Source organism: Schistocerca americana, chromosome 1 (assembly GCF_021461395.2).
Source record: "Schistocerca americana isolate TAMUIC-IGC-003095 chromosome 1, iqSchAmer2.1, whole genome shotgun sequence".
NCBI classification, from domain to species: domain Eukaryota; kingdom Metazoa; phylum Arthropoda; class Insecta; order Orthoptera; family Acrididae; genus Schistocerca; species Schistocerca americana.
In genome coordinates this window covers 410,512,522-410,530,164 of record NC_060119.1, presented here as the reverse complement: position 1 = coordinate 410,530,164, position 17,643 = coordinate 410,512,522, and the positions used below count along the sequence as shown (strand labels likewise).

The window sequence follows — 17,643 nt, the reverse complement described above, 5'->3', positions numbered from 1 at the left end:
AGTTCTTGTACACAACGCTAGTAAGAAGCGTCTGCAGAGGATATGAACCAAGCATTCCAGACCCTACATTAATTTTAAATAGCTGGTGCTGCCTACTCTCAAATGTTTCGTGAGGATTTTCATCTGATAACAAGCACTGTACAAGTGGAAGATATTTTGAACATTCTTTTAATCATTTCTGACTTGAATACTTTCTAAAATTTGGTTTCATTAATAATTCAAAAATGATTTTTCAACAATGTTTCTCTGAACTTTATGAATGAAATGTATCATCGTATATCGCCGGCCGCTGTGGCCTAACGGTTCTAGGGTTCTTCAGTCCGGAGCCGCGCTGCTGCTACGGTCACAGGTTCGAATCCTGCCTCGGGCATGGATGTATGTGATGTCCTTAGGTTAGTTAGGTTTCAGTAGTTCTAAGTCTAGGGGACTGATGACCTCAGATGTTAAGCCCCGTAGTGCTTAGAGCCATTTGAACCATTTTATCGTAAATCAATCTTTTCTAATGGTTGCATTTTGTAAAGACGATGATGGCTCTGAGGACTATGCGACTTAACTTCTGAGGTCATCAGTCGCCTAGAACTTAGAACTAATTAAACCTAACTAACCTAAGGACATCACACACATCCATGCCCGAGGCAGGACTCGAACCTGCGACCGTAGCGGTCGCTCGGCTCCAGACTGTAGCGCCTAGAGCCGCACGACCACTCCGGCCGGCAAAGACGATGAAACCTGTAAGGTACAGTAATGGCACTGACGATTGATAAAATAATTACTTGTATACTTATTTCGTTTCTGAAAAGCTATCGACTTTGATATCATTATGTTTAGGAAAGATGAAAAGAAACCAAATTTAATCCTCTAGATGTAGTTTTTGCAAAGTGGTGATGATAATGATGTCGTGTGACGACGGCCTTGCCTGGTGCAAGTCTTTCGATTTGACGCCCCTTCGGCGACCTGCGCGTCGATGGGGATGAAATGATGATGATTAGGACAACACAACACCCAGTCCCTTAGCGGAGAAAATCTCCGACCCAGCCGGGAATCGAACCCGGGCCCTTAGGATGGACATTCCGTCGCGCTGACCACTCAGCTACCGGGGGCGGACTGCAAAGTGGTAAGAAACGGAGTGAGCATGTTAATCAGCCGTAAGCTTTTCGTGGAGGCTGAGAAAGTTATACCTGCTCTTTGGTGTTACGAGCACAGTCGGGTCTGTGGTCCGGGTGTGTCTCTTTAATCGGCGAACTTCTACCTGCTAGCTCAGACCGCTACCTGCCAGATCGCACTCCATCAGAGCAGGCAGCTAGGGACCGCCAAGCAGCCGCCTCTGCGTACAAACGCTGGGACCGATCGGCGAGCGAGTCCTCGCACCGATCGCGCTGCGAATGGGCGGCTTAAAGACTCGTGTGCGACCTACTCGCGAGTTTTCGGCAAGAATTTGGTCCTCATCAAGTCTGCCAGACAGAACAAGAAGGCATCACACTAGATTGTAAGAGGCTGTTTTAGTACCTATGAAGCACAGTCTGATGGTCTAAAGTTAACGCGTGCCTAGAAACAGAGAGGTCGCGGGATCGAAATTTTCAATCTGCTTCTAGTCTAACCCTCACCTCTCAACGATGTGAAGAGTCACCAAGACGACACGTGGTTCGAATTTCAGGTACCCTTTCCCCAGGTGGTTAACTCAAGTAGATTAAGGACACGCAAGTTGCCTATGGGACGTCCAATTTAAAGACTTGCACCTGGCCATTGAGCCACACGAAATTATTGGTCATATGAAAGTGTTAAGAGGGTGCGTAAGAAGCTTACCTTCAGAACACTTCCTTCTCGCAAAACGCCGTTAGAAAAGGTTACAGAACCAGCATTTGAGACAGATTCTAAAGCAACTGTATAGCCTCCCTCCCATATCCAGTGGCGAGAGCTGAGGACAAGATTACGTAATGTACGAGTCATACCGGCAATCACTTCCCCGTCGCTATCCAAGGAACAAGGAAGTGCCCTCTACAATGGCTCGTAGCGTACAGCACATTAGTCGATACAAGCAAAGCTGTTCATTTCTTTTTTACTCCCCCCTATGCTGTGGCGCCTAGCCCCTGATATAACTCAGGGTCTTTGCTGCCGCATATGGTCTGGTACGCCTTTTCTGCCGCTTCGCCCTCTCTCGTTACGATCCCCAATCCAGATGATCGCCCGGGGAGAGGTCTCATCCTCGGGAATCCCGCTGGGCTGCATTCTGGGCGCATCATCCGGAAGAGCGCCCAGCCACCTCGCCTCGCGTCACGCGCCGGCTGCTCTCGCCTTCCGCGCCGGTACCCCGTCCGCTCGCTGCACGGAGAACAGTAATAACAGCTCTCATTTCTTTCCACTGGTGTTTTCAAGCGAACACTTGCAAGTTTCAAAGCAAGTGCCATTCTGAGTGTACCATCACTGTTATCGATGATTTTTCTATTTTCGGAAGGCATTGTTATATGGAGGATAATGTGATATAATCGAAGCGATGCTGATGGCATTGGATTAAGGAATGAGACACTAAAAGTTGTATACGAGTCTAGCTATTTGGGCAGCAAAATAACTGACGATGGAAGAAGTAGAAAGGACATGAAATACAGACTAGTTATGGCAAGAAACGCATTTCTGAAAAAGTGGACTCTGTTAACATCGAATCTATATTTCAATATTTGTAAGTCTTTTCTGAGGATATTTGCCTGGAGTCAAGCCTTGTATGCAATTGAAACATGAACGAAAAGCAGTTCTGGCAAAAAGTTTTTACACATAAGGCGCTACAAAACAATGCTGAAGATTAGAAGCATTGATCGCGTAACTAATGGGGATACACTGAATCGAATTGGTGAAAAAGAAAATTTATGCTACAACGTGATTAAAACAAGGGATAGATTCATAAGACATTGGCTGAATTTTCAATTTGGTGACTGAGGGAACTGGGGGATAAAAATTGTGGAGGGAGGCCGTGACGTGAATACAGTGAGCTGCTTCAAAAGGATGTCGGCTGCAGCGGTAATTCGGAGATGAAGAGACTTAACACGGCATACAGCAGCGTGGAGAGCTGCACCAAAGCAGTCTGCGGACTGAAGATCACAACAATAACAACATTCATGTAAGACTTCTAAATGATAACGCTTTCGCCTTCGGACACTATTGCAACTGCGGCTCTACAGCTATTTTCAAGTGATTCTGCAGTAAGCATTTATTTACCTACGAAAGTTTAATTACTACAACAGTTTCCGTACGACATCACTTTAAACTGCACGTTCAGTTTTCTGAGATCATCAGTCCCCTAGAATTTAGAACTACTTAAACCTAATTAACCTAAGGACATCACACAAACACCCATGCCCGAGGCAGGATTCGGACCTGTGACCGTAGCGGTCTCGCGGTTCCAGACTGAAGCGCCTAGAAGCGCTCGGCCACGCCGGCCGGCCTCTGTATCATTATCTGGGGCATCATGTGCCTAATATCGCTCATATTGTGCCACACATCACTCAACATTAACAGAATTATAGTTTGGAATATATCAAATACTTAAAGTTTGTGATCGTGAGTTTCTGACATAAGTTGCTGTAATGATTAGGTAACTTAGCGTGAGCCGAGACAGAGGCAAGTTTGCTAATATTGCGTGAGCCAAGACAAAGAGAGGTTAATACTGAAGTACCGTCGTACCGATAGGTATGTGTAAATCGCCAATGTCCTGCTTGCCCTCCCCCCTACCTCCCTCACCTCCTCGTCCTCCCCCAGTGATGAATGTTCTATGAACCGAAACCGGTAGAGGAGTGAAGTTGTGCTGGTACATCTAGTGGTTTCCAATGGATTATTTCAAGTACTTGACAGCTGTGGACTGCTGCTTCAAGAAAATTATTTACTAGTTTGGCGGAAAAGTGAGTTATGCCCACGTTCCAACGCCTGTAACTCAAAAACGGCTACCCCATGAAAGTTGTTGAGCATCAGTTTCCGTGTAAAAAGAACTCCTAAATTGTAAAATTCACTCTCCCCCTTGCAAAAATACAAAAACAAATGTGAAAATATTCGTAGCAATAAAGAAAAAGCATGACAAAGTGGATATGTTGAGATCTGTAAAAATTTGTTGTTTCTAATTTTTTTCTCAATAAGCAGATTAGTACTGAACTGCAGTTACTCCTTCAGCAATTCCTATTTACAAGGATGAAGAGCATCAATTTTTTAAATTTTTTTAAATGAGCGATATTGAGTATAAATAAAAAATCCGTCTCTAGTAAAATTCTGTAAATGGCATTTGTTGAGTTCTGTTAAAATGGTCCTCAATTCATGTTGCAGATAAATTGTACTGATCAAATTCTCATAGATAAACAAATATAATTTCTAATGCTGCTTTGAATGTCATTCATTGATGGCATAAAACCGCAACGTCCCAAATGTTGCAAAGTAATGCACTCTGAAGGTATGGGATGATAATGCTACTTGTTAACGTCCACAGCCTCGAGAGGGGCGGGTGGCGGGGATGGATTATTGCACCTGCAAGTACCGGGTGATCAAAAAGTCAGTATAAATTTGAAAACTGAATAAATCACGGAATAATGTAGATAGAGAGGTACAAATTGGCACACATGCTTGGAATGACATGGGGTTTTATTAGAACACAAAAAAAAAACGAAAGTTCAAAAAATGTCCGACAGATGGCGCTTCATCTGAACAGAATAGCAATAATTAGCATAACAAAGTAAGACAAAGCAAAGATAATGTTCTTTACAGGAAATGCTCAGTATGTCCACCATCATTTCTCAACAATAGCTGTAGTCGAGGGATAATGTTGTGAACAGCACTGTAACGCATGTGCGTCGGATGTTGTCTTTCAGCATCCCTAGAGATGTCAGTCGATCACGATACACTTGCGACTTGAGGTAACCCCAAAGCCAATAATCGCACGGACTGAGGCCTGGGGACCTGGGAGGCCAAGCATGACGAAAGTGGCGGCTGAGCACACGATCATCACAAAACGACGCGCGCAAGAGATCTTTCACGCGTTTAGCAATATGGGGTGTTTTTATTTTGGTTCTAATAAAACCCCATGTCATTCCAAGCATGTGTGTCAATTTTTTACCTCTCTATATACATTATTCCGTGGTTTATTAAGTTTTCAAATTTATACTGACTTTTTGATCACCCGGTATGTAGGTTACTACGATTTGCATATTAATTTACCGGCGGGAGTGGTCGTATTTCCGCACAGAGCTCAGCAGTGTCACGGCAGAGTAGGAGTAGCCAGACTACAGTTTGCATACGCGAGGGACGAGCGGCGTGACGGATCTGACTCCGGCAGCGGCAGCCGCGACAGACGTGCTGTGGGAAGGCTGGCGCGCGTAAGCCACGGCCGGGAGGAGGAGGGGCAGCCGTGCGGACGAGGGGCCAAGTCGCACGCCGCGCCGGTCGGCGGTCAATGAGATGCAAATGAGAAGCCGCGCTGTGGGGCGACCCTGGCCGTGGCGGCATCGGCGGCGGCTGCGCCAGCGGCTGCGGCGACGCGTGCGGAAGCGCGGGATAATTTTAGCCGCACTCGCGCAGCCGCGTGTTCCAGTTTGGCAGGCCACGGCGGCGGTGGCGGCGGTAGTTGGCAGCGCCTCTGGGAACGCGCCGCGCCTTCTGCATCAAACATGCGCGCGCCTCCCGCGCTGTCCCACGCCGCCTGCCCTGGCACTCTGCTTCACACATCGACAGCTACGTTCTGTCGTCAAGTCTGCGCAGCGGCGTCGTGCCCCCTCACTGACAAACACTTTACACTGTACAAAACTTCCGGTGCTAATTTTTTTGATAGGGGTGGAGGGTTAAGTTAAGTAGCGCCTCTGCATATAAGTAACATACTTGCCAGTAAGTGGTTATAAGTGTAAACCGCTATCTGATGTGGCACGTTATGCTGAACCTGCAGCATTACGTAGCAATATAAGCGCAGTGGCTGTCGATCTGGACTTAGCTGCGTTCTTTTTTAATTAATTTCTTTCCAATGCAACAGAAGAAGTCGCAGCTAACAGTATGCGCGTCAGTGACCACCACAGCAGGATCTTGTGATGTCTAGTGCACTATTAGATGCAAATGGTTCAAATCGACAGGTTTTGTGCGGCACGGCAGGAGAAGTGAATACAATCACCTCCTGCTTAACACATTGTCAAATTGACCACAACGCTGAAGCGTCACTGCACCACTTACCAAGACGTTTTGGTGGTAAAATTCGACATTACATATTAGTGCGGTGACGGTCAATCTGGACTTAGCTGATCCCAATGGCAAGGGTTTGTTTGACACGACTGTGTGAATGACAGTGTCCATTTCCTAGAAAGCAAGCTGCTCTTCCAGGCCGCGAAAGCCCAAGAGATTTCTACCAGCCGCCGTGTTATCCTCTGCCTTACGACGTCATTCGACTGCGCTATGGAGGGACATGTATTCAGCATACTGCTCTCCCGACAACTCCTCAATTGGCATCACAAGGCTGAGAGCACATAGTACTAGTCCTCAGACCAAGGAAAAGTCCTTGCAGTACTGGAAATCGAACCCGAGTCCTCCGTACGGCAGCTCTCTCTTATGCAGTCATTTCCCATGGACCACCCTTAGTTAAATTCCAGCCTTCTCTTTACCGACTGTCAAAAATCTGTCATTCTGGCTGTCGTTGTCTGGATTAAAATATCTCTTCGTTATGCCTCTTGGGATAAAGACGGAAGAAAAAGCAGTGCTTAGCGTCCCGTCTGCAACAAATTAACTGTAGAAAGAACACATGGCCAGGCTGCATAAGAATGATACAGTAATTCGACCGTAGCCTTTATGAACTATCTTGGCACTCGATGTTTTTGTTTAGGGTAAATGTTGATAATCTGAATATGGTGGGCCGAAGGAGGCTTCGTGCCCCACTCCTCAGGAATACAAATCAAGTTTCTTTACCATACATCCCTCACTGAGTGTGTCATGTGAGTCCATTGATGCTCTTCCGTCACACGGTGACATGCAGCGGTATCCTCGGTCTCGTTCAATGTGAGTGAGGTACATGTTGGCCCCCGTATGACGGCATGATCCTTTTCATTCGTCGCAACAGTACAGACGTTGTACTATCATCAATATGAACCCACCACAGGCACCTGCATCAAAGACGTTCTCTTAAACCCAGCCACCACACAGTTAAATAAACGCACCAACGAGTGCGAATAAATCGTTTCCGGTTATGTGGCACAATTGCGTCTTTGTATCTCCTTGTCAGAAATGCTACGCAATACGTTCTTATCAGGCCGTATCAGTAAAATTTCTTTAATTTTATCTCTGTCAAGTAAGCCTGCAGCCAGAATTGTTTCAGCACAAATTGTTCTTCAGTATAACTTATCGAAACCGTACTGACTGTTTCAGGATTGATCCGTATCATCTTTGACTATAATACAGAGTTTCTAAGATAACCTAAGAAAATTCCAGGATTGCTCGTTCTTGACTATGGGAACGAAGTAAAAGGAGTTTTGAGAAAATGAAGGTTATCAAAAATAGTGTTACAGTAGCATTGCTTTCAGATTCAGCTTAACAGCAGTCGGTTTTGCAACCTCGGTTACGAGACTCACCATTTGGAGAGATTCAGTCGCATTGCATGAAATGGTGAGACTACCAAGAGGGTAAAGCAGGAGGTGAAACACATGCGTATTACGTGTCGTCGTTAAAGTAATTTAACTGCTTGATTCAGCAATTGTTGATAGCTGTTTGGTCGAGGATAACACAACATTCCAAAATGATACTAATTAGTCATGTTCATATATCATTTACGATCGCCGTTTACGGTACAATATACGAAGGTTGGAACTTTAATAGTGGCAACTATTTATTTACAGCTCGTAGAAAATGGATATGTGTTTCAAAGCTTTACTGACCTTCAACGTACTCACCACCTAAGAGTATCCTATGACTTCCACATCGCTGGCAACGGGTTTATACACAATGCTGGTGACTACTTTGAAGATCAGTAAAACTTTGAAACACTTATCTATTTTGTGAGAGCTGCAAATAAATAGTTGCCTACGTTGTGATCAAACACTGTGCTCCAACCTAACTACGTCTAATGTTTCGAAAATAAATCGAGAATATTTTTAGTTTCTTCTGAACAGTGTGCCTCGTTGTAACAGCTCTTTCAAAAATAAGGCCACTAGGAAAGAATTTGGTATACGAGCAGTAGTTGATAAGAAAGAGTGTTATGTCTCTGTTTACATACGTTTCCACGTCTTTTTGACGCTATATGTGATAGCATCAGTCTCATGGGTCGTTATACTTTTTTTCATTATTACTGCGTGCTTTGATACGTATGTGTTGCTTTCTGTGCATATATTTTGTATTAAGCAATACATGACCATCAGTTTGTTAATGTATACATATTTATGAACAGAAGTGCCATGTTTGGTCAGTCTATTTTCGTAAAACACGCACCGTGTTTTGCCATTTTCTTGAAGGACCGTTTCTATCAAATTGGCTCTGTAATGCACCAGAGAACATCAGTGGCCCGTTAATTGAAACGGTTGCTGTGAACGTGATCCCCTATGGCATGATGCAATTAACAGTATATCTCTGCCAGGCGGGCTTCCCGGCGGTCCAAAGAGCAGTCAGTTGTTAATTAATAATCTACTCTCGCGGCGCCACGTTCTATGTCTGAGGGCTCGTATAAAAATAGCGCGAACGAGCGGCCGGCTTCTAAATTGGCCGATCTGACGAAGCGCGTCCTCGTAATTATTGTTTCATTATGTGGCATTATACGAGCAGAGGTAGGGACCACGCGACGGGGCGCTAATTGCACGGAGGCCCACCAAGCCGTTTAACACAATTAGCGCCACCCTGGCGGCATTCTTGGGAACCAGTCTGCCCGCCGCGGGGCATCAACCAACACAGAGCGACTGTCGCTCGCACAGAATTGCCCAATTGTTGGCTGATGCCCTAGGGGAACTGTCTCGTTATATGTGTGGGTAACGTCAAGCAGGATGGCGTAGATATACGCGCTGAGAATGCGTAAGAAAGAAATCGTAGTTGTTTCCAAACAATCTAGTACGAAACGAAATTAAAAAATTATATGCATAGAAGACTCACAAAATGGGTCAGAGCGTCCAAATTCAAACTAACGACCGTAAAAAAAGTCCGTGTATATGCAACAAAATTTATTTACCACACTATAACTTGAATAATTATTTGGATCACTAAGCGATTAATTTTTGCTGATCCAGATAACGAGCACTCAAAACAGATGTGATGAATCATAACCCAAATTTTCCTTGTCGTAAGGCCTACGTAAAATGAATTAATTACCTCGAGGTATTTTATGAGAAGGAATCAAAATACAAAAGCAATGCTTGGTGTGAAGGAAGTAATTCTTACACGCTGGTAACTTCAATGCACGGTTAGGACACTAACTTTTCAAGACGCTGTCAAATTAGTTCCTATGTTCTCTGTTGGTTTTTCTCCATAAACCCTATCTCACACTCAACCTCCTCCCCTTCTCTTACTCTCTACTCTCTCTCTCTCTCTCTCTCTCTCTCTCTATCTATCTATCTAACAAACATACAAACACCATGTTATTTATCAGTTAATAAAGGGAGTGGAATGAATGAGTCTGCGATAATTATGAACTTTTGCGAATACTCACTTCGTTCCTTAGGTTAGGTTAGGTTAGGTTAGAAGACAGACCCTTCTTCTTCTACGTGATCAAGCCCAGTGGACCGCACGCTGCTGCAAGTTTCCCCCTCCATTGTATTCTGTCCATTGCCGCTATCCGCCATCCGTCCACATTTGCTGATGCTTGGTTTAAATCTTAATGGAAGCCATCCCTCCAACGCTTCTTCGGTCTCCCTGGGGGTCTGTTTTCTGTAGGTGTGAAATCCAGGAGCTTCCGAGGCCATCTGTGATCTGTCATCCGGGCCACATGGCCGGCCCACTGCATTTGTTTGGCTTTGACAGTTCCTACTACGTTGGGCTGCTGGTATAGTTCCTCAAGCTCCTGGTTGTGTCTGATCCTTCATTCCCCTGTGTCTGCATCCAGATCCAAACTCATAAACACTGAAACAAGATTCGCTGTCAAGTGACGCCCCACTTCGGCATATGTTTCTTTCTTCATTGACAATGAACCTTGTTTCAGAAGCTGTGAGTTTGGAATCGAAGATGGTAGTGGCCGAAACATGTCATGAAATAACAGAAAAATTGTAAAGTGATCTAGACAGTATTATTTGCAAAAGTTCATTTTGATCTGTCCATTAATGAATTAATAAGGTCTATGTTCAACCATGTAAAATTCTTAAGTATGTGCGATCCGTAAATTACGTAAAACAGTTGTTGTTAGTTACTGTAGATTTCAACCCAAAGACTGGGTATACACAGTTCTTCACATTAGCCTATCCCGTACAAGCCTCTTCATGCCTGTACAACTACTGTAGCCTAGATCCTTTGGAGCCTGATGACTAGAGCCAAGGCTTGGAGTCCCCTACAACTTTTATCCTCCACTCTTCCCTCCATTAACAAATTGGTTTTTTCTTGCTGCTTGAGAGTGTGTTTAATCTACGAAGTTGCGGCATAAATTTCTTTTGTACACCTTTCGATTCAGTACATCTGTTATCCAATCTATTAACGTAGTGTGCAGCACTCCCTTTAAGCAGCACATTTCAAAAGTTCTATTCTCTTCTTCTCTGAACTATTAACCGTCCACGTTTCATTTGCGGATGAGGGCGCAGTCCAGCAAATACCTTTAGAAAAGGCTTCCTTACATTCGAAATTAAATTCGGTGTTAACAGATTTCTGTTGCCGATCTGCATTTTACGTATCTTTACTTTGGCCATTGTCACTCATTTAACTACCTAAAGAACAAAACCCATACACCATTTATAGTGTCTTATTTCCTGATCTAATTCCCTAAGCATCGCCTGATTGAATTCTACTACAAGTTATTGCCTTTGTTTTAATTTTGTTGATCTAAAATAGTTACGTATACGTTCAGTGCAGAAGTCTTTTCGTAAATACACGTGGAATCGAATACAGTCAGTCAATCGACATTTAAGACTGTTTTCTTTCTATTCAGGTCCTTAAACTTCGGGTAAGACGTTGATTATCTTTGCAGACGACAGTGTAAACACTTTCACCAAAACATTGCTCGCAAGCAGCTTGCGAATGTGAGAGAGAAGTGCGCCTCGCTATAGAGACGTTAAGGGCGCACAGTGACTTGCTGCTTGTCGGCTCTCGTTATTTATCTGGCCCGCTCGCATCTATCTTGGCTGCAGAAGAGACAGGCGTGACGGCCGCGGCATAATTAGGTTGTAAGTAATCCCCTTGCAGGCGGGAGCGTTGCTAACCCCAGCAGACTGGTACACCGCGCCCCAGCACAGTCGACGTGGAACTGGAGGACAGATAGCGGGGACGGCGGCGCCTGATGGATGGGCAAGCGTTTATCCGCGAGGAACGCAGCTAAAGCGCTATCACGAGGGCGTGCTCGGCAACGCCACAGCTTGAACAACGCCTGCAGTTTCTCTTTTGGGCGAATCTTCTAATGTACACGAACTTCATTAAAAATGCGGCGCTTTTGCATTCTCAGATTTGGCTGCTTATCGAGGAGACTTGGAACATAGCACCTTTGTGAGACTGATGAGTAATAACTACCAAGACAGTCTCACGTAATCCGCTGGTATCGACACCAGTATTCAGCTCTGATCAAATTACCAAGCTTTGCTGTTTCTTCTTTACACCTGTGTTTTACGTAACCGTAGAAGAATGTTCCCTTTTTTCTCATATCCCCATTATCATTCTATTCTTATTTCTCAAAACTTTTGCATGATGTTTAGGAACGAATGAAATTATTATAGCAGTATTTTACGTATGTGACTGAAACCCTTAACGTGCAGTTCGGGGACATTCTTTTGGAATGTACATTTCAAAAATTGAAAGCATTTAGAGATCATAGTTCATTATAATTAGCGCTCTCCTAAGAAAAATAAAGAACTAGCTCTCTACTACTTTGTGAAAAGTTAAAAATCTGTTGCCGGCTTCATGTTAACGCAACCTAGTTTCCATACAAGGGAAACCATTAGCCATTTACTCCTCACTTCCCTTCCTCCCTTCCCCCTGCTCGCCGATCTCTCTCTCTCTCTCTCTCTCTCTCTCGCCCCCCCCCCCCTCTCATTCTGTGTGTGTGTGTGTGTGTGTGTGTGTGTGTGTGTGTGTTTACTGACTGAACTATTATTGTCAGGAGATGCTAACACCCTGCCTTTTGTTGTTTCGGGAATATTCGAAACTTAGGATACTCCACTACAGTACATATAGAATTTTGTTTGTATGCGATAATTAATGAAGTATATAATCAGACCTGACACCGGAAGGTACAGACCAGTGCTAAAAACGAGCTTTGCTCTAATTCAGTGTGGCGCAGTTCTTCCTTCGAAAAAATCTCAGGTTCCCTGCTTCACTGTAAACTCATTTCTACAAGACAATGAAAGCGAAGGTGGCGAGCCAAAAGTATCATAATTTTGGTTGTAGTCGCGTTACTGGAGAGAAAGATTAAGGCAGAACAACTAACATTGAATGTACCATGAACCAAGAACGAACATTACTGTTCCAGCGTTGGTATGTTCGCACACGTTCACAAGATAATCGTAAATACCAACAGTTCGCTGATGAGTAATAGCAACGATATCACAAGAAATACAGTAACTTGAAATCTGTAAGTTTACAATCTATCAAACTTAACAGTAGAAGAAAAGTAAACCTTTTGCTTGCCACTATAGGAATATTTGCGTTACATAATAATTGGCAGCAAAGTAAATTAAATTAAAAATGTAGTCAACTAAAGTTAATTAATAAGCGTAAATAAGTAAGAAAAAAGACAACATAACAGTGAAACAAAGTGTGGTCCGCAGTGTTTGAGACGTTACCAATGTTTTTCTGGTGATTTCTTGATAGTCAGCCCAAAAAAAGAAAACTGCTCAGTGGTGTTCCACGGCATATAAAGTGTCGGGAAAAAAATAATTTTCTCTCTCAATTCTTGTTAAATTGTAATTTTATGTGTCCAATCGATAGAACAATCTTATTAGCTTGGTGTGCGTTGACTTCATCATTCCATCATGCAGCACTCTGATACAGCTTGTTCAATTTCTCTTTCAATTCTTGTTAAATTGTAATTTTATGTGTCCAATCGATAGAACAATCTTATTAGCCTGGTGTGTGCTGACTTCATCACTCCATCATGTAGCACTCTGTTACAGCTGTGAATACAGTATAAGGCGACACAGTCGCTGAGGAAAACATTGATTTCTGTTGCCATTGTTAGTGAAAATCATTGAACTGAATATCTCGTGAATAATTTTAGATTGATGTATCAACTGGGCACATACAAAACGTATTAATTTGAAAGCATTTGGTTGGCACCAGAGGATTAAATCGACCTTTTCTAGTGGCACTAGTTTCCTTTCTGACAATTTGCCTACCGTGAAACCAAAATTAGAATGTCTTCATAAATGTTGGTGGGGTGACATCTGACCTCTTCTATAATCAAGTAGTTAGTTATATACATTTCCCAAACATTGCCACTGCAACCTCCCGCCATGATGCGGAACCAGTCAGTTTAAAATTATAAGACACTGTCACTGTGAAAAAATTTGGCAACATGCTCACCATTTACAATGTTGTCTGCTTACATTAATCTTAGGCTACCTTTAATTTTGTTACGTAATTTTACAGTGATTTGTACTTAACTATCTTCTGTTGCGCTCTCTCCAACCCCCACCCCCGCCCACTCTCTCTCTCTCTCTCTCTCTCTCTCTCTCTCTCTCTCTCTCTCTCACACACACACACACACACACACACACACACACACTGACATTCAGATACTGTTTCATACAGTAAAAATAATTGTCTGTCAGATACGATTTCAGTTTCTGTTTGAAGTTGACGCAGTTATCTATTACACTGTTCATAACACTGGTTGAGTGGTCAAATAATGTTAATGACTATATGTCTCACTACTTTCTGTGCCACACTAAGGCTGAGAGCGATGGATACTTGATACTAGCTCTTTAGCTTTCTTTAACTTTTCTCGCAGGTCTAAGCAGAACGTCTTTTTTGAAAATCACTCTATACTTTTTATTATGTAATCCACTTCCTCTCCTCAAGACCTATTCATAAACATATCACAGCGTCACGTAAACATTACGTTATTATAAATAAAGTTTAATTCGGCTCTCTTATAGTACCACACAATGCAGATATTAGGGGTAATGTAAATTGTCCACTTTCTAGAACTGACAATAAAAAGATTGAAACAGAACGCAAATTCACACCGGTCATTATTACTTTACTAACTTACATTCTTCTTAGATGAGTAGAATTTCTATGTTTTCTTTGCTGGTAAAGAACTGAATAGTGTTGACTGAATGACCTGTGTGTCCCTGCCTCGGGCATGGATGAGTGTGATGTCCTTAGGTTAGTTAGGTTTAAGTAGTTCTAAATTCTAGGGGACTGATGACCACAGCTGTTAAGTCCCATAGTGCTCAGAGCCATTTTTTTTTTTTTTTGACCTGTGTGCATTTCCGTTGTGATTCCATCCGTTTACTGTCAACTCCAGCGCCTGGACGAGTTGCGTTATTCCAGATACCTGCGTTAAACTTTGAAAACAACCATTATATGCACTTCAGAGCCTGCAACGTATTTCCTTCCAGTGTGTATATAATACATGAAGACATGCAGATAGAAGAGGTTGACAGTGATAAATTTAAATACAGGGTGCTATTTAAAAGATAGATGTACTGCTGTCCATATCTTCCTAACGATCAAAGTTACTAGGAGGACACTCAAGCTTGATAACGTAGCTAATTTGTCCATGCAGTAGATGGAGTTTCAATCAGATATTGTACGATTGTTACTGTTCTGTTCTAATAGAATCTAACCGTTGACAAAACGAGTGTATAGAAGACACAGAGTTTGATTTGGTAGTGAAGGTACTACTTTTACGTTTGTGTATGTCCTTGGAGCGGTGCATTAATGCTCTTGTTTTGGTGTGCAGCAGGTCGGCCATGTCTGATCCGCCACTGTGGTCGACAGCAGCGGCCGCCACGCTGCTGCTGCTCCTTGCGACGTGCCTTCCCGTCTCTGCCGGTGAGTACTTCTGTATGCCTCTCTCACCTTCCCACACATACCACATATAACACACTGAACGCTTCTACTGCCGCGTTTTATTGGTTTACATTCGAGCACACAGTCATCCACGACCGCGCTGGTGCAGTGCTGTATGATCCACAGCAGCGATTCTCAACCTGCGGGGAAGATTATGGCTTAACATCCCGTCGACAACGAATTCGTTAGAGATAGAGCACATACTTTCAAATGAACTCTCTCGGCATTTAACTTTGCCAATTTAGGAAACTAGCGGAAAACAAAAAATCTGAATAGGCGGACGGGGTTTGAACCGTCATCCTCCAGAACCAGAACACAATGTGCTAACTACTGCGCCACCTCCCTGGCTGTCGTGATTAAGAAGGTGTGGTATTTACATCTGACGTTCCGTTCTCTGCTATGAACGTTGTCCACTACACCTTCAAGAAATTTAAACCTTCCACTAGTTGACCAGGAGATGTACAACGGAGTTCCACAGAAAGTATTTCACTTCTTGTACTGCTACCTTTATACAACATAAATTTTAGAGTCGGTGTGGACACCGGCGCTACGATCTATGTACAAGGCAAACTTCTGCTGTACGTTTCTGCCACTGCACAGACGATTAAGTGAAGTACCTAAACGACTACTAGTGGCCCCTTAATAGGTACAACTGCAACAATTTTATTTCGTGAAATATCTGATCTCAAACTCATATAAAAGGGTCAATCTAAAAATATATTTTACTTTTAGTGTTGAGGTAAGGAAATGCTTTGCGTTAAATGACGCTTGAACGTAGAAAGCAATCTCATTATCACAGCGGCTGTGTATCATAGTGGAATTTGCAGAACAGAGGGAGGATTATGGGCTTTAAGGCTGCAATGTTTACATCCCGTCTTTCTCCTTTGTCAGAAAGTATATTGCAGTGTTTCGCCTTTGCTTTATACTTACCATTACTGTATCATTCCGTGGCCATAGGCGGCGATGTGACGTAATATACACGCCTCGAATTCGAGAGAGAAGAGTTCAAATCACTGCACAGCTACGCTGATTTAGATTTTCCTAGTTCTGCAAATCATTTAACTTTTCAATGTTCTTTCGTTATCTTTCACAGTCGGTATGAACTTGGTACAACTTATATAACGTGGTTCTGACAGGACCGTGGCCTTTTAGTCAACAATTAAAATTAATCGAGTCTTAATGTGTACTGAGTTTCAGTATTAGAGGCCGTTTTCAAGTGATGCGTGTACATTCAACAATACAAATGTCAAATGTAGCTCTCCATGTGCACAAACCTTTAAATTTAACAAAAGTGGACATCGGCAAATATGCTGAAGATCTGAGCTATGTCCTGTTTCATATGAGTATGGTAGCTGATATATGCGGTAGCTTATTGATGTATTTATTGGTACGTAGATGTATAGGTAACACAAATTTAGAGATTTTCCGCTTAAGAAATTGCTTTTGACGTACACGCATCACTTTCAGATGAGTTCTAAAGTTATAATTGACTATCGATTGAAGTAAATTTTAGCAAATATTTTACGTAAATTCGAGAGTCCCTTTCTGTAAATCCACAATCGATTTGTTTCCCATTCTTTTCCAACTAAACTAATGCTTAGTCCCTGACAACCCCGACTTTTATCATACGTCAAACTCAAACCTCTTGCTTTATCCATTTCTTGTTTCAGCAATTAACGAAAGGCAGCAAGGAATACGGTAGCAGCTTCCGTTTGTTGTACAGACATTAAACCAAATAAATTTCTTTACAATATATTCTTATTACATTATTCAAAGAGATACAAGTTAAATTTAGGCTCTTGTACGATACTCGCGGATCTTCTGATAATAGCGAAAGCCTGAAGTAGGTGGGTAATAAAAAAAGGATTGTAATACAAGACTTACTTCTTGTTTTTCTTTGTTGAGGAAAAAGAAGATGACACAAGTGGTTACAATTTTTGTGATGTGTCTCAGTTTTCTCCAACCGTCGAATCCTTCTCTTTGCAGCAAAACTGAATACGATATCAATAGAAGCAAAGTGCTAAGTGGCTACAATTTCCTTTGTGGTAGCGGCTGAATGCTGCTGAACACCCGCAGGATGAGAAAGCAATACTAGAGTAGATGAGGCACGCAGCTCATCTCTGGAGCAGTGGCTAGATTCTTCGCCGAACGATGCGGCCGGCAGCGTCTGCTCTGGTGGCAAAACAGGCGCGGCTAATCGGCCACCGCGGACGTGAGGCTCTGGCAGGCCGCGTGCTGCCCTTCGCTACTGGAGCACTGCATCCGCATGGCCAACCAGGGTAAGGGCGATTCGTTTCCATGACTCGCCCTCATCTCCGAACGGTCGTACTTGCTTTCACGCGGGTGAGCACTCGTCGACTGCGACCCGGCATGCACGTGGCCCCTTCCTCGTGGTAAGGAAACATGTCAGTTGGCCACGTTACAACGCTATCTGCGCACACTGCAACTTCGCGATCTGTGCGCCTCCGCTTGCGTTCCACATGGTTATGGAACCTGTGCAAGTGACTGTGTCAG

The 17,643-nt window shown here is 43.3% G+C and overlaps 1 protein-coding gene across 1 annotated transcript in view; it reads left to right on the top strand.

Moving 5' to 3' along the window:
- The window catches only part of LOC124554857 (fap1 adhesin), a 279,948-nt gene that overhangs the window by 177,986 nt on the left and 84,319 nt on the right, over window positions 1-17,643 (top strand). Inside the window, exon 4 of the mRNA XM_047128558.1 lies at window positions 15,020-15,111. Within this exon, the coding sequence (XP_046984514.1) occupies window positions 15,030-15,111 (82 nt within the window). The 5' untranslated portion in view covers window positions 15,020-15,029. The remainder of the gene's footprint in view (window positions 1-15,019; window positions 15,112-17,643) is intronic.